The sequence below is a fragment of the Bos indicus x Bos taurus genome, chromosome 7, assembly GCF_003369695.1.
Source record: "Bos indicus x Bos taurus breed Angus x Brahman F1 hybrid chromosome 7, Bos_hybrid_MaternalHap_v2.0, whole genome shotgun sequence".
NCBI lineage: Eukaryota > Metazoa > Chordata > Mammalia > Artiodactyla > Bovidae > Bos > Bos indicus x Bos taurus.
Window position 1 is genome coordinate 91,651,652 of NC_040082.1, and position 23,775 is coordinate 91,675,426.

Here is a 23,775-nt window from a genome sequence, read left to right on the forward strand (position 1 = left end):
TGCCCACTCGCTCCCTGGCTCCCCCTCTCTTCAGGGCAGACGCCTCTCAGCCTACGTCCAGGCAGCTCTGGGAGCCCAGCCAGCCCAGAAAAGCTTTCTCCGCCCGCTGCATCTCCCATTAGACTAATTCTTGTGGATGCTTAAAGTCTCTTATTTGGACAACCCTCCCCTCCTCTTCTTGGCAAAGGGGCTCCAGACACAAGAAAGACACTGGGGTATGGCTGCAGTTAGGCAAGCAAGCGTTCCTTTTGTGCTGGGCCTGTTCTCACACCAGCTCTATTCCGAGGCTCAGAGAGGGTAACTGACTGGCCCCTGCTCACCCAGCTTGTGATGGGCAAGAGCTATTCCAACTTGGTCCCACTTGGTTCCCAAAGCTTTGCACACTGTACACTTGATACACAGGGTTGTGGGTTTCTGGTGACAGAGAGCACCCTGGGTGTTTCCATTTCTTAGATGAAGAGACTGAGGTTCAGAGTGGTGATGCCAACAGCACTGGGAGGTTGGGAAGGGCTTGGCTCGATTTCTGTTTTTCCATTTCAGATTCTGCAGAGGAAAATCTGGTGCCGGAGGTAGAGCCCCACCCACCCTCCCGTCCCTTCCAATCCAGGCTGGGCCAGCCACACCGCGTCCTGGGAAGGTCCCCCAGGACCAAGAGCTGTTTCTGGGGCAGAAACCGCTCCTTTTGGTGCTGGGCGGTGGACATCCCAGCTGCCTGCCTGGGCTTTCTCCCGCTGACAGCCCCCACCCAAGCAGCTCCCTGAGGACCTGGGCTACTCTCCTTGAAGCTGGCAATGCCAATCATGGTGCCCACAGCCCCTCCGCTGACCACCCAGGTGTCAGGGCTCCTGCTAAGCAGACCACCTCTTGGGATCAAGATGCCCCAGCTTTGGAGATGGAGACCTGGGTTTGAGTCTAGGCCACTACCAATACCTATAGGGATACAGTAGTAACAACTGCAGGGACTTCTCTGGGGGTCCAGTGGTTAAGACTCCACACTTTCAGTGCAGGGGATTATGGGTCGGATCCTCAGTCGGATATAAATAATCAGTAAGTACAGGACTCCCTGAGGGAGCACCCACTGAAGTAGCGTGGCTACATGCCTGGCGTTAATGCCCTGGGTCACTCTCCCTGCGGTGGTTCACCCTCTGCTCTGGTTCCCTCACCCCACCTCCGCCAGTCCTTCCTTGGCAGCCAGAGGGGACCTGTGAGTATCTGACTCAGGTCTTGCCCACTCATTCTGCCCATGGCCCTCTGGGTCTCCCATCTCCCAGGGAGCAAAACCCCATGTCTTTCAGTAGCTCATACACACACACATACACACACACAAGTTGCTCAGTCGAGTCCGACTCTTTGCAACCCCATGGATTGTAGCCCACCAGGTTCCTCAGTCCATGGGATTTTCCAGGCATGAATACTGGAGTGGGTTGCCGCATGCTGCTGCTGCTGCTGCTAAGTCGATTCAGTCGTGTCCGACTCTGTGCGACCCCATAGATGGCAGCCCACCAGGCTTCCCCATCCCTGGGATTCTCCAGGCAAGAACACTGGAGTGGGTTGCCATTTCCTTCTCCAATGCATGAAAGTGAAAAGTGAAAAGGAAGTCACTCAGTCATGTCCGACTCTTCGCAACCCCATGGACTGCAGCCTACCAGGCTCCTCCATCCATGGGATTTTCTAGGCAAAAGTACTGGAGTGGGGTGCCATTGCCTTCTCCGCATAAGACCCTGCAAAACCTGCCCTGCCCCTTCCTTGCTCTCCCCTTCACTCACTCTGCTCCAGACACACAGGCTTCTCACTTCTTCCAAGATGCCAGGCCTTCCTCTTACCCCAGGGCCTTTGCACAGGCTATGCCCTCTGCCCAGGACACTTTCCACACTCTCCCAACATGAGTGGGGCACTCTCCTCAGCTCCTTTAAGACTCTGTTCAGATGCCATCTTCTTGGTGCAGTGTAACACCCTCTCACCCATTTAAAATGCAGCCCCCAACCCTCCACTCACAAGCTCATCTCCCTTTCTGTTTGTCTTGCTCCTGGGCGTGTCTACCATCCTGCACACTTGGCGTTGGTCCTTCATGAGATGATCAGCTCCAAAAGAGGCTGGGATATCTGGTTTGTCCCCTAGGTCTAAACCAATAGTAGGTGCTTATTAAAAACCCACTGAATGAATGAGAGCACAGAAGCAGCCATAGTCCAATGACAGACACAGGATTTGAACCCGGGTCAGGAGAGTCTCCAGACTGTGATTTCCACCCTACTCCTCACCACAGACATTCTGTGGCCTCAGTTTCCTCATCTATAAATGGGAACAATCTCAGCTCCGTTCTGCCTGAGGCTGGTAACTGTCAGTCACAGATTTATGACTTGTTCCACTAGTGTATGTTAAATTAGTGGTTCTCATGTGGGGGTGCCATCAAGATGATGGGGCCAGGGGTGCTCCACATCCCACAGTGCCCAGGACACCCTCCCCCCAGAGAATGCTCTGGCCCCGGTATAAGCAGTACCAAGGGCAGGGGGCACCCTGAGTTAACTAAAAATGCTCAGCCACCCTCAGCCTGCCATTCCCACTATGAGGAATATAGCCCAGAAGACACAGGCCCTAGAAGGTGACTGGCCAGATCATGGCCCAGTTATGTCTGGCCGCTGACCCAGAGGCAATGTGGGGTGATGGGTAGGAACCTGGGCTCTGGCACCAGGCAGTCAGGCTGCTTCCTGGCTGTAATGTAACCTCACTGTGCCTCAGCTTCCTCATCTGTACAATGGGGATGGGGAGAACAGCATCCATCTCATCAGACGGTGGTAGTTGATCTGAGTGGGTTAGGCATTTACTGTAAAATATTATGAAAACAAGAAAAAGCACAAATGTACGTAGCAGGTGTGTATGTCTCTGGTGTTCTCACCCAGGGGCAATAATTCTCATGCTCGTGATAACCCTGGATTGCAGGCCTACTATGTGTAGGCAGCATGCAGGGGTTATGGCATGTCCATGTCCTGGGAATGCTGGGAGGTGGATGATGCTGAGTCTCATTCAATCATGGTGGAAACAGCCACCGAGAGAGGCTGACTCATTGGCACAAAGTCACATAGCAGGTTGACAGCAAAGTCAGGATTCAAATCCAGCCTAATACTGGATTCCCAGTTTTTCTGCTGACTTGACACTTAATGTCCCTATAGGCCTGAATAACACTCCTCTAGGCCCTTAGTTCGGAGAAGGCAATGGCACCCCACTCCAGTACTCTTGCCTGGAAAATCCCATAGACGGAAGAGCCTGGTAGGCTGCAGCCTACGGGGTCGCTCAGAGTCAGACACGACTGAGCGGCTTCACTTTCACTTTTCACTTTCATGCACTGGAGAGGGAAATGGCAACCCACTCCAGTGTTCTTGCCTGGAGAATCCCAGGGACGGGGGAGCCTGGTGGGCTGCCATCTATGGGGCTGCACAGAGTTGGACACGACTGAAGCGACTTAGCAGCAGCAGCAGCAGGCCCTTAGTTGTGAGACAGACCTTGGCATTGGGCCCAGGACCAACCCTCATCCTTCCCACATTACTTCCACAAACACAGCCTTGCCCATCCCCAAAATACAGGAAACTTTTTTTTTTTAAACTCCAGACCTTTCCATGTGATAACACCTTGACCAGTAATGCCCTTTCTACAGGCAAACTCCTACACACCCACAAAACCCCAGATCCAATGCCCTCTCTCCCAAGAAGCCTCCCCTGGCTCCTCCTGCGAAGATTTGATTGCCTGTGTGTCAACCAACTGGTCACTGGAGTTTCTACTTGTGGCAAGGGAAAGTGAACTCTGTGGCTTCTTCAGGAGTGACTTCAAGTAAGTCCCTGCCTCCTCCTCTGAGCCTTGGTTTCTCTGATCCAAAAATGGGGGTGGTAATGAGACTAGCTGGGTTCTGTGAGGTGGAGGGAGAGGAGGCAGATAAAGTCTGCATTTACCACTGGTCTGGGTGCAGAGTCGATCCTTCGGAAACCCACATGGTCAACCCTGTTACTATGACTGCTTTTTAATACCATCCTTAAGATCTGCCTCTGCATCTCACAGGACCCAGCACAAAGCAAGCATTCTACTTGGCCTCGTTCACGGAGCACAAAGGCTCTGCTTGGCAAAACCACGGGCCCCCAGGGAGAGGTGGGGAGACGTGTTCACATGCGCACATGCAAACTCAGATGCCCGCACTTACCTTCTGCAGCACAGCCTCCGACCAGCAGGACCACAAGGAGGCCCACAGGTCTGATCACAGACGCTACACCATGGCCCCAGGCAGGCGCCATGCTCAGCCGTGACCTGCAAACTTCGACCTCTGACCTCCACCCTGGAGGGGGGGATAGCCCCCCAGGTCCCTCACAGAGAGGCCTCGAGCCAAGCGTCAGACGGGGCAGCGTCTGCAGAGATAAACAAAGGGGCTGTGAGAGGGGAGCAGGAATCCAGGGTGCCTTCGTGGGGGAGGCAGCTGGAGGATCACAAAGGGGCAGAGGAGAATCATGGGGTTCGAGGGTCATGGGGCGATGAAGGAGCAGAAAAAAAGCACTGAGCCCCTATGATGAACTGAATGTCTGTGTTCCACCCCCAACAAAATCATGATGCTGAAATCTAACCCTTCATGTGGATGGTATTAAAGGTTTTTGGGAGGCCATCAGGTCATGTGGTGGAGCCCTCATGAATGGGATTAGTGCCCTTATAATGGGGCTTCCCTGGGTGGTTCAGACGGTAAGAAATCTGCCTGCAATGTGGGAGACCCAGGTTTGATCCCTGGGTTGGGAAGATCCCCTGGAGAAGGGAATGGTTACCCACTCCAGTATTCTTGCCTGGAGAATCCCATGGATAGAGGAGCCTGGTGGGCTACAGTCCATGGGGTTGCAAAGAGTCAGCCATGACTGAGTGGCTAACACTTTCACAGGGACCCAGAGAGCTCCCCCACTACCCCCACCACGAGGACACAGCTAGAAGAGGGTCATCTGCAAATCAGGAGGCGGGTTCTCACCAGACACTAGATCTGCCAGCATCTTGATCTTCGGCTTTCGGCCTCCAGAACCGTGAGAAATGAGTGTTGTTTATAATCCTGCTCACTCTATGATATTTTTTATGTCAGCCTGAATGGACAGAGACACCCCCTGGCTGGGTCCTGATCCCATTTAAGCCTCAGCTCTAATGGAGCCCAGACCCCAGACCTTGGCTGAGCCCCCCAACCCCACCCAGGCTGAGCTCCCCCCCACCAGAAATCACTCTGAACATCGAAGTCCTTCCCCTCCCAGGCTGAGCCTGTTGAAGGCCAAGGCTCCAGGTGACACTGCCGACTGTCCCTACAAACCAGGACCCTTTGACCACCAGATGGATCCTCCCTCCCAAACACCCCTGCTGGTTCCTGCCCTGCTCTAACACCTATGGCTCCTGTGACCCCCAGAGGAAGCCGTTCCTGCTGATCTCCTGCCCCCTCCCTTGGGAGGTATAGCCACACAGCCCCAGCTCAACCCCACCTCCGAGCCTTTGAACCCACTATGTTCCTTGCCAGGAATGCCATTCCCCCCGACCCCAACTGCTGCGTGACAGGTCTCAGTTCCACTGTCGCTTCCTCCGGAAGCCCTCCCTGCCTCTCATAGGTCAGCCCCCACCCCCATGCCACATCCCACGGCTTCAGAAACGACTGAGCTCATCCTCCACGGCATTTATCCCAGTTTGCAAGTCAAATGCGAATGTGTATCACCAGTGTCTGTTTCTCCCACGGGAATTCAACCTCTGCTAAGGCAGAAGGGTCCTTCTCAGGACCCAAACCCTGGGACAGCCCCTTCCCCGGTGCCCTCCCTAGCCAGGGCACAAGGGAGGGACAGGGAGAGGCCATGCCCTGGGTGGGTCCAGGCCATGGCCACAAGGATGGGTGCCACGTAATGATGGGGCAGCCCCCGTGATTCTGGCTCCCAAAATACCCAGCTGCGGTCACCTCGCCCAGCCCCAGAGCAGCCCCAGGGGAAGGCTGGGCTGGTGGTGGCCGGGTCATGGTCCAGGGTGGAGAGTGGAGGAATCATGATGAGAAGAGTGGGGGCTGGGGGGCTCAAGAGGCACACAGTTAGACCACAGTGAGACCAGACAGAGATGGAGGCTGCTTGCACACAGTCAGGTCACAGTCAGGGAGACCAGACACCACCACAGATGTACAGTCAGGTGACAGAGATGGGTCCACACGCATCAGTTCAGTTCAGTCGCTCAGTCATGTCCGACTCTTCCTGTCCATCACCAACTCCCAGAATTTGCTCAAACTCATCTCCATCGAGTTGGTGATGCCATCCAACCATCTCATCCTCTGTCGTTCCCTTCTCCTCCTGCCCTCAATCTTTCCCAGCATCAGGGTCTTTTCTAATAAGTCAGTTCTTTGCATCAGGTGGCCAAAGTATTGGAGCTTTAGCATCAGTCCTTCCAATGAACGTTCAGGATTGATTTCCTTCAGGATTGACTGGTTTGATCTCCTTGCAGTCCAAAGGACCCTCAAGGGTCTTCTCCAACACCACAGTTCAAAAGCATCAATTCTTCGTAGTCAGGCCAATAACACTCACCACAGGCACACGGACAGGCACAAAATCAGGCTCCAGACAAAGGGTTGCAATGGGGCTGACAGCATATGTAAACAGTCAGATCAGAGGCAGACACGGGTCCACGCCAAGACCACAGATCCACAGCCGGGTGAGACATGTACACACAGGGTCACGGTCACGTAGGCAACATACACACACAGCTGGGTTGTGGGCAAACATGAATACGGAGGCAGATGTGAGCTCCATGGAGGACGGGAGGTGAAAACACACAGCCCCCAGACTCAGATATGGGCACACAGTGGGGCGACAGAGATAGGCAGTCAGCAGACTGAGCTTGCACCCATCCAGACAATATACACCCAGAAACGCATAGTCAGACCCCCTCCTCATCCACGTGTACACACACAGTCAGGCACGTGCACAGTCAGACCACAGACACACACTGGGACCCAACTGGTCCAGGATGTGCAGATGGGGAAACGGAAGCCTGGAGCCAGCCACCTCCCCTGGCAATCCCTCTACAGGCCCTTTAAGAGCAAAAGTGGCTGACGGGGACGGTGAGGGCCCTAGCTGGAGAAATGGCCCATGGCCAGCTGCGGCCAGGGTGACCACAGCAGCTGACGCTGCCCACAGATGCACATAGGCTCAGCCCCATCTGGGAACAGGGTAGGGCTCTGGCCCAGACCACTTGGATCGGCGGGTCAGGCCTGCACAGAGCCTCAGGGAAACTGAGGCAGCATAGCAACACAGGCTGCCAAACCCAGGGTTGCCAGGTCCCCCTGGCATGGGGGTAAGGTGGGGGTGACCTCCTAGTTCCTGTCTACTCACCTCCAATAAAAGTTGGCATGGGCAGGGGTCACCTGCATGAAGGGCCCCAGCCACGATGTTCCCCCGCTCCCCATGCCCCATGGGAGCCAAGGGCAGCTGCCTTCTAAACTGGGAGGCCCCTAATTACCCACTGGGCCCACGCCTTCTCAATGACTGGGCAGGATGGGGCTGATCCAGGCACAGGCAGGGCCCGGCCATCAGCTCCTGTCTCCCCCGAAGAGGCCAGTCCAGCCTGCTGGGCTGGGCGGGGGGGTGGGGGGGTGGGGGGGGTGGGGTAGGGGGGTGGGGGGGGTGGGGCGGGGAGGACAGAGCACTGGGGGCTTTCAAGGCCTGGGGCAGGAATAGGGGTAGGAGAGGATCAGACAGAACACAGAGGTTCCAATTTCCAGGGTCTCTCAGGCCCCCACCCTTCCTAAAGGATCTTGCTATAGCAAAGCCCCTGCCTCTCCCCCTCCTCTGGCTTCCTCCAAGACCCGGGTGTGGGAGTCTTCTACAAGGGGTCAGGGGAGAAGATAAACAAATCCTATCAGCTCTGCCTTCCAAGTCTAGTCTGAGTCTGTCTACTTCTTACCCTTTTTTCTGTCTCTATTTGGTCCAGTCCCATCATTGCTCACCTGGACCAATGCTGTCATTACCTTCCATGTCTCCTGCCCTGTCTGTCCCCCCCTCAAAGCCAGAGGGTGCCAGTGAGCATCCAAGTCAGGTCCCATGCCCCTTCCTTTGGGGGTAAAAGTCCAAGTCCTCCCCACCACTCAAAAGGCCCTGCAGGACCTCCTCCACCCACCCGCCCCACTCACTCTGCTCATGCCACAGGGGCTCCCTGTTCCTCCATCACATCTGTCCCAGGACCTTTGCATGTGCTATGCCCACTGCCTGGACCTTACCACCTCCAGATTTAATGTTAATATGAACCCGCCTTCCAATGCAAGAGATGTTAAGCGATGTGGGTTCAATCCCTGGGTTGGGAAGATCCTCCAGAGGAGGGCATGGCAACCCACTCCAGTATTCTTGCCTAGAGAATCCCATGGACAGAGAAGTCTGGAGAGCTACAGTCCATGGAGTTGCAAAGACTCGGATATGACTCAAGTGACTTATGCACACACACGTGATTACTTGGCTGAGAATTAAAGGGGGAAGCAGAATGGGGGTGGGTGTCTCCACAGAAGGGAACAGCATGAGGAAGGGCAAGGAGCAGATGGGGAGAGATTAGGGCAGAGTAGTGGCAAGGAGGCCTCAGGAGGAGGCCTCTGAGCAGGGGGGAGGGGATGTGGCCAGACTGGCACCACGCCAAGCCTTCTCTATGGCCATCACACATAAAGCAGCCTGGGTCACCAGCCCCATCACGGCTGAGAAAGAGAAACTGAGGTGGGAGCTTTGGGGCAGCGTGACGCAGCGAGATCCCCAAGGTCTTGGAGGATGGCGTGGCCATTAAGAAGGGAACAGCCACCCATGAGAGTCACAGGAAATAACCTGTGCGGCCAATGAGGCTGGGCGCAGCGTGTGGAGGAGAGGAGGAGGGGAGGGAGCAGCCTTTGGACAAGGAACCCAGGACCCAGGGTGGATCCCTGCCTGCTTCTGTGCCAGGCGCCGAGCTGTCCACCATCCACGCCCAGCAGCTGGGCACCGGTGGGTGCTCAACCTGCACAGATGGGGAAACTGAGGCTCACAGAGGAATGGAGACTCTGCCAAAGCCCCTCAGCTGGGCGGAGCCTTGGTTCCACAGGCCATGTCAACATAGGACTGTGTTCTTCCCTAGCTGCTGTGTGATCTCAGGAAAATGAATGACCTTCTCTGGGCCTGGTGCTGCTGGACAGCCTCTAGGGGCTCCCAGGCTTTGCTCAGAGCAGGTGAGTGGGCACCCATTCCAGTCAGGCGCCGGGGCGCAGGTCACGCGATCCTGGAGCCAGTTTTGTGTACCCACGCACAGCAGGGAGCATAAAAGGGTGATTATGACCAAGACTGGGCAGCAAATAGGCTTTGTGTTGCCCTCACGAGGCAAGGTCTCCTGGGGGTCTGAGGACTCCCTGCTGCCTCTCCCTGCCCCGCCTCTGGGTCTGGGCCATCCTGGGGACCAGGGGGCTCATCTGTGCAACTCTGACTCTCAGGGATTTCTGAAGGCCAGGCAGAGGGAAGGCTGGGTAGCATGTCCCTATTAAAGGAAAAGTCCCTCAGGGATGCACAGTCTCATGGTCATCACACCCACCCCACCCCCCTATACCTCTCTGGCTCCGTTGCCTCTTTTCTGGGCCCAGGGATTTTCCTGCAGCCTGGACTCCCTTTCCCAGGGCCTCAGATCCCCTTGAGGGTGGGCATTCCTGCCTCCGGCCTCCCTGGGTTGCTGTGTCCCCAAAGGTTGACACAGAGTCCAAGCTCTGCCTCTGCAGCCCCTGGTGGACTCCACATAGCTCTGGCTGAGGCCCCCTCCCTCTTGGGACCTCAATGTCCTCCCACGGGGAAATGGGCTCAGGGTGAGGCCAGGTGAGGCTGGCCCTGCTACCTTCCAGGAATGAGCCAGGACCAAGGCCCAGGGTTCTGCCTTTAATTGACCATCGGTTTGTATTGAAAGCTGTCCCCAAGGGTCCCCACAGCCAGGAATGGATGGGCAGGGCGCCTGGGGAGCCAGGCCCAGTCCCAGAGGAAGTAAGGAGTGTCCCTTCCACATGCCCAGCCCTTTCAAGTGCTCCCCGTGCTTCCTTCTGTTTGACAGAGGAGGAAATTGAGGCTCAGAAAGTGCTAGCTGTACGTTGAGGGTCACACACCAAGGTTAAGGGCTGGGTTAAGATTTGAGGCCAGAGACCAGCTCTCAATCAAGCTCAGAGTCCACACTCCCTGCAGGGCCTCATTGCCAGGGTGGCTCCTGCCAGCATGTCCCCCACACTGGCTTCATGCGGGAGCCTGGAACACCAAGATCTGGGTGCACCCCTGCCCTGCTCATACCTGCCGGGCTCCCTAGCACCTCTACTCGATGTCCTGGGCCTGCCCTGTTCCCTCTTTGCATGGTTCTCAGAACGCACTGCTCTGCCTCGGGCCTCTGGGCCTTTCCTAATACAGGTCTTCCTTCCAGGGGGCCCATTTGTCAACTCATCCTTCAAGCCGTAGCCAAAGACCTCCTCATCCCAGGCTGAGGGTGGACTCGTCCAGGGACCCGTCCTCAGCCCAAGTCCTGACCCTCGACCCTGGGGCTGGAAGTAGCTGTGCTGGACTCTGCCCCTCCTCTGCTCTAAAACCTTCCATGGTTTCCATCAAAGTCCATTCAAATCTAGACTCCTAACCTCAGCCACCCAGAACAGCCAACTCCATCACATCGCACTGCAAGCGTTGTTTGCCCCATGGGTGTCCCTATTCATCACCTGGCTCACACAGGGATATCTGTGCACGATGTTCCCTCCGCCCAGCACACCTTTTCCTCACTCTCCGTCCAACCTCAGCCTGCACACTCATACTCGGGTCCCAGTGGAGCTGTCACCGCCTCCAGGAAGCCCTCTTGCATACCCCAGGCAGGATCACGGCCCCCTCTGGACTGTCCCAGTGCCAGTGTCTCCCATCATAGTTCTACTCCTCACATACCTATCAACCTCCAGGATGGGAGTCTTTTCCCTACTCTAGGAATGTGCGTTTATTAGACGCCTACTTCATGCCTGGCCCCATTTGATCCACGCCATTTCTGTGTTCATGGCCTTTTCAGAGAGGGAAACTGAGGCCAGAAGAAGCCACCATGTCAGCCGACATGGCTCTTGGGTGTAGGGAAACTGCTCAAGCATTAAGAGATGGAGGGGAGGCTCATCGAGGGGCAGGCAGAGCTTGGAGGGCTGGGCCAGCCCCCCTCAGGGGTTTCCCCCTCCTCCAGGAAGCCCCTCTGGAGTAGGAATCGGGGAAGCAGGACTCTCTAGGCAATAAGAGGTGGGGGGTGGGGTGGTGTCCAACACAGCAGTGCAAAGCAAGTATGTTTGTTGTTTTAGTCAGTCAGTCATGTCCAACTCGGCGACCCATGGATACAGCTCACCAGGCTTCTCTGTCCATGAAAATTCTCGGGTAAGAATACTTGAGTGGGTAGCCATTTCCATCTCCCGGGGATCTTCCCAACCCAGGGACCAAACCCAAGTCTCCTGTTTGGGAGGTGGATTCTTTACCACCGAGCCACCTGAGAAGCCCCTATAAAGCAACTATACTTCAATAATAAAATGTAAAAATTAAAACAAAACGGGGGTGGGGAGTGGAGGATCCAGAGGCATGGGAACTTAGGGACAAGGGGATAGGCATGGAGAGAGGGTCGGTGGGAGCTGATATACTTGCCTGACCCCTCAGTTTATTAAAGACACCAAGACGCAGAGAGTAAATCTGGAGTCCATAGGCCTGAGGGGCGCAGAGACAGACAGACACAGGAAAACTTTCTGGGAGTTTTGGGGAGCGGCTAAGAGCAAGGATCTGAGCCACTTACGCCCCTACCCCCATCCCACCCCCGGAGTTCTGTCACCTCCTCTGCAGAGCGGGTCCCCAGCGGGAAGGATGCCAAAGCCCCCTATCAGAAGCCCGCTATCAGAGCACCCCCTCCGCCCAGGCTGGGAGCGAAGGCTGCCGGGGCCTGGCTCCACCCCCAGGAGGTGGGAGAGGAGGTCGGGCTGGGGGCCAGGCGGGGGAGGGGACCCCACGGAGCATAACGGTCTGGAGTTTTCCAAAGTAATAGACCGACCGGTCTGAATGGGGGAGGCGCACCAGGCAGCGGTAGGCTCGAGATGTCCCTGGTGGGTAGCCAGGCCAGACCGCACGCAGCGGGGGTGTGCAGGGAACCCGGAGGGTACCCCCCCCGCCTCCTTCTCGGGAGCCTGAGTAGGGGTGAAGAAAGAGACAAAGCCCAGCGCAGACTGAGCCTCGAGGTGGAAGGGGGTCCCAACGCACTCACCCTGAGGCTCAGAGATCGGGGCCCGGGGCCCCGCGCTGCCTCGGCCGGGCCGGCTGCAGCCCTTCCCTGGGTCCGCCCGGAGCGCCGCGCGCTGCGAGTACTCAGAGAGGCCGAGGCCCAGCGAGCTCGGCCTGGAGGCGGGGCGGGGCGGGGCCACGGGCGGAGCCGGCAGGGGGTGGACCCGGGGAGGGGGCTCCAGAGCAAACCTCGGGCGGGGCCTGGCCGGAAGTAGGGCGGGGGGACCAGTTGGGAACCAGATCTGTGGGCACTGGAAGCCTACGTGGATAGGGGTCCTGTGCCCGGGAGGCCCCCAAGGAGGGCACTGTGTGTGCCCTCCTCCCGCAGTGTGCACATACCCGAGGGGGCGCCCCAAGGGACATAGCCCAAGAACCTCTATTTTGAAGGCCAGATGCCAGAGGGCGCCCCCTACCCTGCTCCTCTCCCTTCCAGGCGCTGATCGTGGCCATGGCAACGGATAAAGAGACTGGATGCTGGACAGGGCATCAGAGGGGGCGCCCCAAATAGACCCAAATACAGGAGGTCGAAGAAGGGGCAGAAAATCCCCTCCCCGTCTGGGTTGGATGGCAGAGGCCGCGCCCCCTACGAACACAGAAGCCCATAGGGTGGGGGAGGGGCGCAGGCACAAAGAGGCTTTCCTTCTTCTGGGAGTCCAGTAGGGGGCTGGGGGTATTTGGGGGTGGGGAGGCGAACGGGAACACTGTGGCACAGGCCCCCCACCCGAGCCACAACCCTGGGGAGGGGGCGGAGAGCACAGGGCCAGATTGGAAACAGATGGGGCCACCGTGCCAAGCCCGAGACACCCGATCCGGAGGGGGAGGGGAAGACAGGGCAGCAGGGTGGGGAAGGAGGGGTGGCCCCACCCAGGCAGCCAATCCCGGCCGGCGCTGCTGCCCCGGTGCGGGTTTGAAAACTCCGAGGGAGAGGCCGGGAATTCGGAGGCCCAGTAGGTCCTGGGAGCTTGGGGAAGTGGTCAGGGAGGGAAAAGAAGCCTGACAGAGACCATGGGCCGCTGCGGGGGGCCGGTTCCCCCGGCTGATCCCATTCCAGGCGAATTCCACCACGGATCCCGATGGCTCAGGACGACTCCCACAGCCAGCGTGTATTGAGATCTAAGTATACTTCAGGCCTTGTGATGGCTCACATCACCCCACGGTCAATCACCCCCATTTTCCGAAAGGGTTAGGGAGGAACAGAGAGAAATGACCCAAGTCAGGAAGAGCAGGGATTCGAACCAAAGTTTGGGTCCAGCGACTAAGCACCCTTACCCACGATGCTACAGAAGGCCTGGAGCCAGAAAATGACAAATCACTAGAAAGGTAAAGCCCAAGGGTAAACAGCAGAGCTGAGACAGGTCCCAGCCTCTAGAAGCTCACCGCCCAGCGGGACAAAGAACATGGGCTGTGATGGGGGGGGGGGGGGGGGGCGGTGCACAGGCAGCAGTGGGAGCCCCTGAGCCCCACTGTGGGCTCTTCTGCTAGGGACTTGGACTACTCACTTCCCAAGGTTGCCCATCCATGCCCTGCTAGGTCTACCCCCATCTCTCCCCAGCACCGAATGCACCCTCCCTGGGTGATCTGCCCGTTTTGGGGCCCTGCTTTTGCAAAACAGAGCATATAATTCCACTTCCCCTGGCACTGGGGAGCCATGCATTGGAGAGCCATGCACCAGAGTCTTCAAAACACAGGGCACATGGTAAGTACTCTACATCTACAGGCAAACTCTCCACCTGCCCCTTCTACATGGGACACATAGTAGGTGCTGCTAACTGAGAAATACTCTGACACCTCCTTTCCCCATAACCCTGGGGGGCCCACAGCTGATGCTTCATAGAGGTGGGACAGACACCTGGAAACCCAGCACCTTGTGGGAAGCACACAGGAGGTGCTGTGGGTCAACATGGGTGTGGAATCAAGCGGCAGAACCTCCCCCCTACCCCAGTGTGGTAGGACACGCAGTGGGCCCTCAGAGAATGCCCCCAGGAGCATGCTTTGCTTGCATCTACAGGCTGATGGTCCAGGCCAAGGGCTCGTGCAGACCCTGGTTTGAATCCAGGTACATCCCACGAGACTTCAAGTAAGAATCTGTGCCATCTGGGGCCTTGGTTTCCCCATCCGAAATACAAAGCAGGCACACAACAGGCACCCGATGAACCCACCTCATCAGGCTGGGTGACCTGGGGCAGAAATACCTGTCTCTGGGCTGCCCAAGCCCCAGGGGATGGTGGCTGGGGACGTGCCACCCCCTCGAAGGCAGGCCCTACCCTGTCTGCGCCCTTGCCCATGTCTCCCTGGAGATGACCTCTTGCTTCCAGGTGAAGGAGGTGACCATAGTGGGGTGGGAACACAGCCACCCCCTAGGTAGAGGTGGAGCCAGACAAGCCCTGCGTCTGGCCTCCCTCAGCTGGGAGGCCCTGTCTGCTCAATGCCCTGAACAATCCCCACCCCCCAACCATCACAGTTCTGATCATCCCATATGTTAACTGTCTGGACACGGGTCTGTCTTTCCCACCAGACTGTGACCTCAGAGGACAGGGCTGGGTTTGTCTCGATCAGAGTGTGTGCCCTGAGTCGGGTCCCCAGCACCCAGCAGGTTCTCAGCAAACATTTCCGTAACAGCCAGGCTGGGTTCTTACCCAGAAGAGCCCCCCCAACCCCCGCCTCCAAGTTCTACATTCTCCCCAAGATGCTACACTGTGCGTCCCAAAACAAGGGCCTTCATCCACCCTTTTTTTATTTATCCATTTAAAAAATTTATTTGGCTGTGTCAAGTCTTAGTTGCATCATGTGGAACCTTTAGTTGCAACATGTGGGATCCAGTTCCCTAACCAGTGATGGAACCTGGGCCCCTTGCATTAGGAGCGTGGTGTCTGAGCCACTGAATCATCAGGGAAGTCCCTATCTGCCCTCTTTTTAAAAATGTTTCTTTTTATTTATTTAATGAATTTATTTGCACCAGGTCTTAGTTGCAGCACATGGAATCTCAGTTCCCTGACCAGGAATCGAACCCAGGCCCCCTGTATTGGGAGCATGGAGTCTTAGCCACTGGACCACCAGTGAAGTTCCTACGATGTGCCAGGCCTGGCTGGAGGCACTGGAGATGCAGCAGTGACCAAGACTGAGCAGGATCTCTGCCCTCATGATCCTGATGCTCCGGACAGGCAGTGGATGAGAAAGGAAAGAAAGAAAATACACCACGTAATTGGTGCTAAGTGCTAGGGACTTTCCTGGTGGTCCAGTGGTTAAGACTCTGTGCTTCCAATGCAGGGGGCCTGGGTCTAGTCCCCTGTTCTGGGAACTAGGATCCTACATTTGCCTCATGGTGTGGCCAAGTGAAAAAAAAAAAAGATGGACGAAGTGAAGGAAGAGGGGACATGTGGGGTGGGATGTAGTATTAAATAGGAGGGTCAGGGAGTGGGAAATCAACATTCAAAAGTCTAAAGAAATCAACCCTGAATATTCACTGGAAGGACTGATGCTGACGCTCCAATACTTTGGCCACTTGATGTGAAGGGCCAACTCACTGGAAAAGACCCTGATGCTGTGAAAGACTGAGGGCAGAAGAAGGAGGCAACAGAGGATGATGACATGGTTAGATAGCATCACCGACTCAAAGGACATGAATCTGAGCAAACTTGGGGAGACAGTGAAGGACAGGGAAGCCTGGTGTGCTACAGTCCATGGGGTTGCAAAGAAGTTGGACAGGATTGAGGGAGGGAATGACAAGGAAGGGAGTGGGAAGGTGACATCTGAGTAAGACCTGAAGGAGGTGTTGCACGTGCGAAGGCCCTGGAGCAGAACAGTCTCTGGTATGGTGGAGGGACAGCAAAGAGACCCATGTGGCTGGAGCAGAGTGAGTGAGGAGGAGAGAAGGAAGTAGTGAGGGGAACAGGGCAGGTCGATGCAGGCCCTCAGGCTACCCTGAAGGAGGTGGGCATGCTGGAGGGCTGTAGGCAGAGGAAAGGTGGGATGTGACTCAGGTATTCCCAGATACCCCATGGCTTACTGCATGGAAGGAAGACAGACTGTGGGTGGGGGGAGCTGGAGAACCAGGGCAGAGGTGACTGCACTGGTTCAGGCAAGTGATGAGGAAACTGATCAGGTGGAGACAGAGAAGTGGGGTGGCAGGGTGGGGCGGGGAGGGGCGTGGGCACATTTTGGATAGATTAGGAAGGCAGAGCCAAGGAAGTTTTCTAAAGGATTGGTTGTGGGGTGCAAGTTAATGAGGGGACTCAGGATGATTACCTTGAGCACGCTGACCTGAACACGCTGAAGACTAGAGCTGCCACCTCCAGGAAGCCCTCCCTGACTGCTCGGCCCACCCAGTGCCCCTGAGGGCTGACCCCAGGCGGGAGCCCACAAATCAGTTGCTACATCCTCTCTATACACACAGGAGGCCGCTGTCCTTGGGATGCAGCCTGGGGCTAAATCACGTCAGCTCCTGCAGCTGGGATATTTGGGGGATAATTTTTCTTCAAAATAACTTTTCTTCTAATTATAAAATAGGCTCGTGCAGCAGAAAATTAGGGGAAATCAGCATGAAGAAGAAAATAAAAATTGCCCACAATCCACCCCTCTCCTGGAGAAGAACGGTTAGCATGTGGTCATTTTCATTCATTCTTTCCAGAAACACTTACTGAGCACCTACTGTGTGCTGGGTCACTGAAGACACAGCAGTGGGATGAAAAGCAACCCCCCCCCATCCCTTTATCCTGCCCCCACCCTGCAGCTCGCAGATAAGAGGGAGAGATGGGTATACACCGAAAAACAAACATCATCACTAACATAAGGCCAGAAGTACTGAGAGACTGCAAAAAGAAAACAAAACGAACTGTAAGGCTCTAGAAGGATGGAGGGGTCTGGGGGAACCTCTCAGAAAGACCTTGACAGACAAACTCCCAGGGGAAGAGTTTCAGGCAAGAGGAGCAGCAAGTACAAAGGGCCTGAGGCTAATTGCCTCTTTCTGGTCTTTCTCAGATGGGTACCCAGAGATCACCATTATGAAACCATCTGCCAGGGTCCAGTCCACAGAGTTTAACGGGTCTTCACTCGCTCTCCAGTATGAACAACAGAAAAGGACATCGTCAGACTGAGCTGTGACACCCCTCATTTCCAAGAAGAGGGTGATTCCCTCAGGACAGTCAAAAACCTTTGAGACCTGCCCTGATGTGCCCACCGAGGTAAAGCTGCACCCTGGGGACTTCCCTGGTGGTCCAGTGGTTAAGAATCTGCATTGCAATGCAGAGGATGCAGGTTCGACCCCTGGCATGGGATGATCCCACATATGCTGGGAGCAACTAAGTCCACTCACTTCAACTATTGAGCCCTCGAGACACTAGAGGAGTCCGTGCACCGCACCTAAAGATCCTACATGATGCAACTAAAACCTAACGTGCTGTGCTAAGTCACCTCAGTCGTGTCTGACTCTTTGTGATCCCCCGGACTGTAGCCCACCCAGGCTCCTCTGTCCATGGGATTCTCCAGGCAAGAATACTGGAGTGGGTTGCCAAATGCAATGTAGCGATATAAATAAATATTAAAAAAAAAACAAAACTATACCCTGGACATTCTCAAGCAGGACCCCCTCACTCCCAATCATTTCCCTGACTTCACATTTGGGACCACAATTTCTGAAAATTTCATTTAAGGGCAACCACCAAACTCCACGCACTTGGCTTTGGGAGCAAGAGGGAAACTGGTTGGGCAGCTTCCTGCTTTCTCAGGCTCTGGGGCTCCCGGGCGCCAGGTTGCCCAATGGGCCCCTCCCCACCCAGCTCAGCATTCATGCCCTGGGGCAGCGAGCGTGTGTCGACCAGCCCGGTGTCTGCCTCGCCCACACTGGCATCATGGCCCTGGCCGTGGCTGCCTGCCAGTCACACCGCAATGAGCACGCTACCTGCCACAGGCGCGCAGCACCTCCTCATCTGCCTTTTTCATCTTCTGGTTCCCTCAGGCCTAGCTACTGTCCTCTCCTGGAAAAAGCCGGGGTGCTTTCAGGTGGAGCTGGATCCAGCAAACCTGCTCTTCCTTGTGTCCTCCCCTGCTCAGCGAATAGGAGCTCTGTCCTTCCAGAGGCTCGGGCTAGAACCTGGGGACTCATCCTGACTCCTCTCCTTCCCTCACCCCCACCACATGCTGCTGGTCTGGAAACGCTCTCAAGTCTCTCTCCAGATGCCCCTCCCATCCTGTCTAGCCCCCATTAGTACCCACCTGGATCAGTCACCCCTGTCCTGGTTCCCCAGCTCTGCCCTTTGCTCCACACAATCTGTTCCCCTCCACAGTAGCAACAGGGTGCCAGTAAGTACCTGAATCAGCTCCCATTCTTCCTCTGCCCCCAACCCTCTAGGCTCCCACCTCCCTCCAGCAAAGTCCTGCCTGCTGCCTACAAGGCCCTTCAGGACCTGCCCCGCCCCCTTCCTGCCCTCCCACCTTGCTCACTCTTCTCCAGCCATGGGCCTCCTCACAGTTCCTCCAACTCCCCGGGCACAGTCCTGCCCCAGGGCTTTTGCACATACTGGTTTCCTCCGTAAGAAACACCCTTCCCCCACATTTTCACAGCTATTTCCTTCTGTCAACTCAGGTCTCCCTCAAACATTGCATCCTCAGAGAAGAATTGATCACCATGGTTGATCACTGCTACTCAGGCACTACCTCTGTCAGCCTTCATCAAATATTCATTCTCTAGCTTTTTTTTCTTGGAGGAGGGTCACTTATTTTCATCTGAAATTATCTACTTCTCATTTACTGTCTAGATTCGTGCTGTCTGATAAGGAACCACCAGTCATCTGTGACTAACTTAAAATTAAAAAAAAATTAAAATGCAAAAACCAGTTCCTCGGTCACACCGTGTTTCCAGTGTGGTTCGTGGCCACAGTACTGGCACAGACATCACATATTTCTCTCAGCACAAAAAGTTCTGTGGACAGCTCTGCTGGAAGTGGTGGGAACTGGGAGGGTGAGGCCAGGTCAGTTTCAGCCACTGCTGGGTCCTAGCGCCTGGCATGCAGTAGGCACTCAATAAAAGGTTTCTGAATGAAAGAATAAACTAACAGCTAAGAGGCCTTGCAAAGTCTGGAGGGGCTGATGTACAACACTGGCAGAGGTCAGCAGGTACCATCTGCAGCCACAAATCCACACAGCTTGATTTGAACTTGGGTCTACTTGGCTTCCACCCCAGGTACCCTCTGAGGGCTGCTGCTCTGGCCCCAAGGGCAGAAATTTGTGAAAAGCTGCTCCAACGACAGCCAGACTCCACTCTGCAGCCAGGTGCCAATGTGCTGACTCAGTCAGAGGTGGGGGTGGCAGGGCTAGCGCCTCTGCCAGGGACCCCACCGCCCACCTTGAACCTGCTGTGGCCGCTTTAATGTATCTGGCCACATCCTCTCCGTAAGATGCCTCTGTACCCGCCAGGTCCCCAGTGGGGACGTGTGTGGCACTTCCCCCTCAAATCCTCCCTGTCTTGTTCCCGACTTCTGCCACATCCCAATAACCGTCATTAAATCTTTCATTCAACTGGCTCACGCAGTTCTCTTAAACTAATTTACTTTAGAAACTAAATCTCTAATGCACAGCTCTAACTGCCTAGCCTTGAAAGTCACCAGAAAAATTATTACAATGAAACTATGAGTCGAGTTCTTCCATTTTCCCTGGATACTGTTGCTAAACCCAGCAGCACAATGGGATTTGGTTATGGAGAGATTGGCAGGTGTTGGTTTTAAAGATCACCCTGTACCGGACTGAGACTTTCGTCTTGACCTGTTACTGATGGAAAGCGGAGTCGCTGCTGGTCCATGTAGCTCTATGCTACCAGATGCTTCCTCCATTGGGTCACCCCCAAAAAGCCTCATCCTGGTGGCAGGTCCCTTACTTTAGGACTCACGGCCCAGAGAAGGCAGGAGCCCTAGGTTCTTGTCCCATCAAGGTCCCCAGGGAGCTGTGTGGCCTTTATCAAGTTCTTGTCCCTGTCTGGGTCTCTGTGTCCCCACCTGTGCAGAGGACAACTGGGTTTTTGGTGCCTGGGACTGATTTTTGGTGGGGTCAAGGCCTTTGATGATCAGAGAAACCGAGGCACTGGCCAGAGAGATGCCCAAGACAGGGCTTCATGCAGCATTTGACTGACTTGCCTCATGAGGGTGGGACCCAGCCTTGGTCTCTACTGAAATATTAGCCATCTATCCTGTACAAGACCCTATTCTGAGTTTTGGGGATGCAGCAGGAACCAGGGCAGACAACCGCCCAGGGTTTCTCTTCTAGGGAGGGAGACAGATGGAGGAAGCCATGCAAAGATGTGGGTGGGGAGGGAATTCTGGGTGGACACAGCATATACAAAGGTCCTGTGGTAGGAATGAATACACTAAGCTCTGGGGAAAGAAAGGGAGATGGGGTTAGAGGAGTAAGGTGGGGGGATGTGATATGAAGAATGAACATATTGAGGCATGAACAATTACCATACTTCCGTAACAATTCTTTCACACATGCATTTAAAGAGCACCTGCTGTATACCAGGCTCCAGGCTTAGCACTAGAGACATAAGATGACCCAGGCAGTCCTGGCCCAGCGTCAGGAAGTTCACAGGCTGCAGGGGAGGCAGATGGGGGGCTCTGGCAGTTAAGCGAGCAGAGGTGTGATGAGGAATGCATCTGGCATGGCGGTGGGGAGGGCTTCTGGGAGGAGGTGATATCTAAGATGTGAAGGAAGAGGGGAACTGGGAGAAGAAATCTAAGTGGTGCCAGACTGAATGGGAAGAAGTGGGAATAGGAACCTCAGGCTAAGTCTCACCTCACAGGTGAGAAGCCTGAGGAGCCAGGGGACTGATGGGGGGGATGGGACAGCAGAGCTGTCGTCCCTGCTTGACCCAGCTATGAGCTCAGGTGTGGGCATGACCTCTCTGGGCAGCTCCCCATGTTCTCAGTTCCTGGGTGACTGGGAGGTGGGGCAAGGTGACATCTTTAGACAGAGGTTGGGTCCAGGTCCCAACCCCATCCTCCTCCAAGCCTTCTGAATGCTCTTTAAGGCTTAATACAAGGGCGAAGCTGAAGTTCAGATAATTTGGCTACCTGATGCAAAGAGCTGAATCATTGGAAAAGACCCTTATGCTGGGCAAGATTGAAGGCAAGAGGAGAAGGGGACGACAGAGGATGAGATGGTTGGATGGCATCACTGACTCAATGGACATGAGTCTGAGCAAACTCTGGGAGATGGGAAACACAGGGAAGCCTGGCATGCTGCAGTTCATGGGGTAACAAGGAGTCAGACATGACTGAGTGACTGAACAACAAACAACAATGGGAGAAGCGCTCTAAACCAAGCCAGGTGCAGAGCAGGCACTCAATGAGCACTCTGGCTCTTATTCCCGGCTCTTCCTGTAGGCCAGGCATCCATGAAGCAGCTCACTGAATCACCTCAAAGACTGGGGTTACTATTCTCCCCATTTTTCAGTTGGAGAAACTAAGGCCTGGAGTCTGGGCTCATATTCTCACCACTAGGAGGTGGCAGAGCTAGGGCTTGAACACAGGCTGGTTCTTACCTCCTCCCTTTCCCCGCATCCAGGCCTTGGCTTCCCTTCTTCCTGCCTGACTGGAGGTCACCCAGTCGAGGAATTTGTAGCATCCTGAACCTAGCCCATCTGTGACTTTGTAGCTGACGTGTGGGTGGGGACTGGTGGCCTCGTGGAGGCATAAAGATGGACCTCTGGCTCCCAGATCTATCAGGTATTATGATTAATAATTAATTATTCCAGGACTTCCCTGGGGGTCCAGTGGCTAAGAATCTGTACTCCCAATGGAGGGGGCCCAGGTTCAATCCCCAGTTAGGGAAATAGACCCCACATACCACAACTAAAAATCCTAAAGTATGGCAACTAAGATTTCTATGCAGCCAAAGAAATGAATATTTTTTAAAAATTATTAATTATTCCCCAGCAAGCAGTGCTCATCTGGGAGCCATGATGGAGGGAGTGTAGGTTTGGGTGAAGGCAGGAGTTTGGACTCAGCAATTGTCCTAGGAGATCTCACCTCTGGGCCTTTGCACTCTCCATTCGCCTGCTGGGAACACTCTCGCCCGTAAAATCCACCTGTTTTCCTCCCTCACCACCTGTTCAAATCTCACTTTTTTTTTTTTTTGGCAGGCACATGGGCTCTTAGTTCCCGGGCCAGGGATTGAACCCTCCCCCTACGTTAGAAACGCAGAGCCTTAACCACTGGACCACCAGGGAAGTCCCCCTCAAATGTCACTTTTTCAATGAGGTCTTCTGGGACATCCTCTTGAAAATTCTGCCTCCCACTCTGGGCCTTCCCCAGTCCCTTGGAATTTCTCTCCCCTAGAGAAGACTTCCCTGGTGGCTCGGATGGTAAAACGTCTACCTACACTGCGGGAGACCCGGGTTCGAGCCCTGGGTGGGGAAGATCCTCTGGAGAAGGAAATGGCAACCCACTCCAGTACTCTTGCCTGGAAAATCCCACGGACTGAGGAGCCTGGTAGGCTACAGTCCATGGGGTTGCAAAGAGTCAGACACGACTAAGCGACTTCACTTCAGAGCAAACTACCACTCTCTCTGACATATTATGTGGGTTTTATCTGTGCTTTGTTTATTCTCCGGCTCCCCAACTGGAGTGCTAGCTGCAAGAGGGCAGGAGATTTGTTCTTTCAAATTCCTCCGGCTGAGGACAGGAAGCAGCTGGTGTGTGGCAGATGCAAAGCTTTGTGGACGGGAGAGCCCCTCTTATCTGCTCCTAGAAGCAACCTCCCTTGCTGGATTGTGTCAATCTCTGCATATCTCTCCCAAGCAGTTACAGACCAAAAGTAACACCAGAATACAGAGAGGTTTTCTTCTTCCCATGAAATTGTATCATCTTGTCTGTATCATTTCCCAGCATTCCTCCTTCTTTCAAAAGACACTGTATCTACTGAGCACACTCATCCCTAGACACTTCCCCTGCTGTGTATAATCTTCCATTACGAGGTTATTACAATCCCCTGTTGATGGACACCTAGGTTGGCTTCACTTTTTATTTTTTCCTCAGTCTCGACCAATGCCTGTGAATCTTTGCATCCACATCTTCCACATCTTAGTTCAGAGAGATGGGCAGTTGGAGGGTCTGCACCTTCCCTTTGAACCTGCTAACATCACTTCTAGGAGTTTTTCTGAAAGACACATCCCGGTGAAATGGCATGTGTAGAAAATCCTCATGGCAAGACTTGAAACAACCTAAGTGCTCAACAATAGGGGATTGGTTAAATAGATACTGGTGCAAGGGACCAAATAATGCCACAAAAGATTACCATCTTTTAGTATTATGAGACTAGTATCACAGCTGTGAAAAGGAAGATAGAGCCAGATGTATAATTATGAAATCACTTTTAAGATACATTTTTTTAAGAGAGGAAAAACAACCCCAAAGTATGGAACAGCTTTTAAAAGATGCTACCATTTGGTTAAACCAGGGACCATAAATCTACCCGCCTACTGAATGTTCACTGAAGATGTCTAGATAACTGCTCT

General features: G+C 54.8%; 1 protein-coding gene across 15 annotated transcripts in view; it reads right to left on the reverse strand.

Annotated features, from left to right (window-relative positions):
• The window catches only part of PTPRS (protein tyrosine phosphatase, receptor type S), a 110,953-nt gene that overhangs the window by 61,678 nt on the left and 25,500 nt on the right, over window positions 1–23,775 (reverse strand). For 12 of the 15 annotated variants that reach the window (XM_027547360.1, XM_027547349.1, XM_027547361.1 and 9 more), the window contains exon 2: window positions 4,187–4,388. In XM_027547360.1, the coding sequence (XP_027403161.1) occupies window positions 4,187–4,277 (91 nt within the window). In that variant the 5' untranslated portion in view covers window positions 4,278–4,388. Of the gene's footprint in view, window positions 1–4,186; window positions 4,389–12,258; window positions 12,383–23,775 lie in introns of those variants that run through there. The other 3 variants (XM_027547354.1, XM_027547347.1, XM_027547356.1) reach the window with 2 other exon arrangements.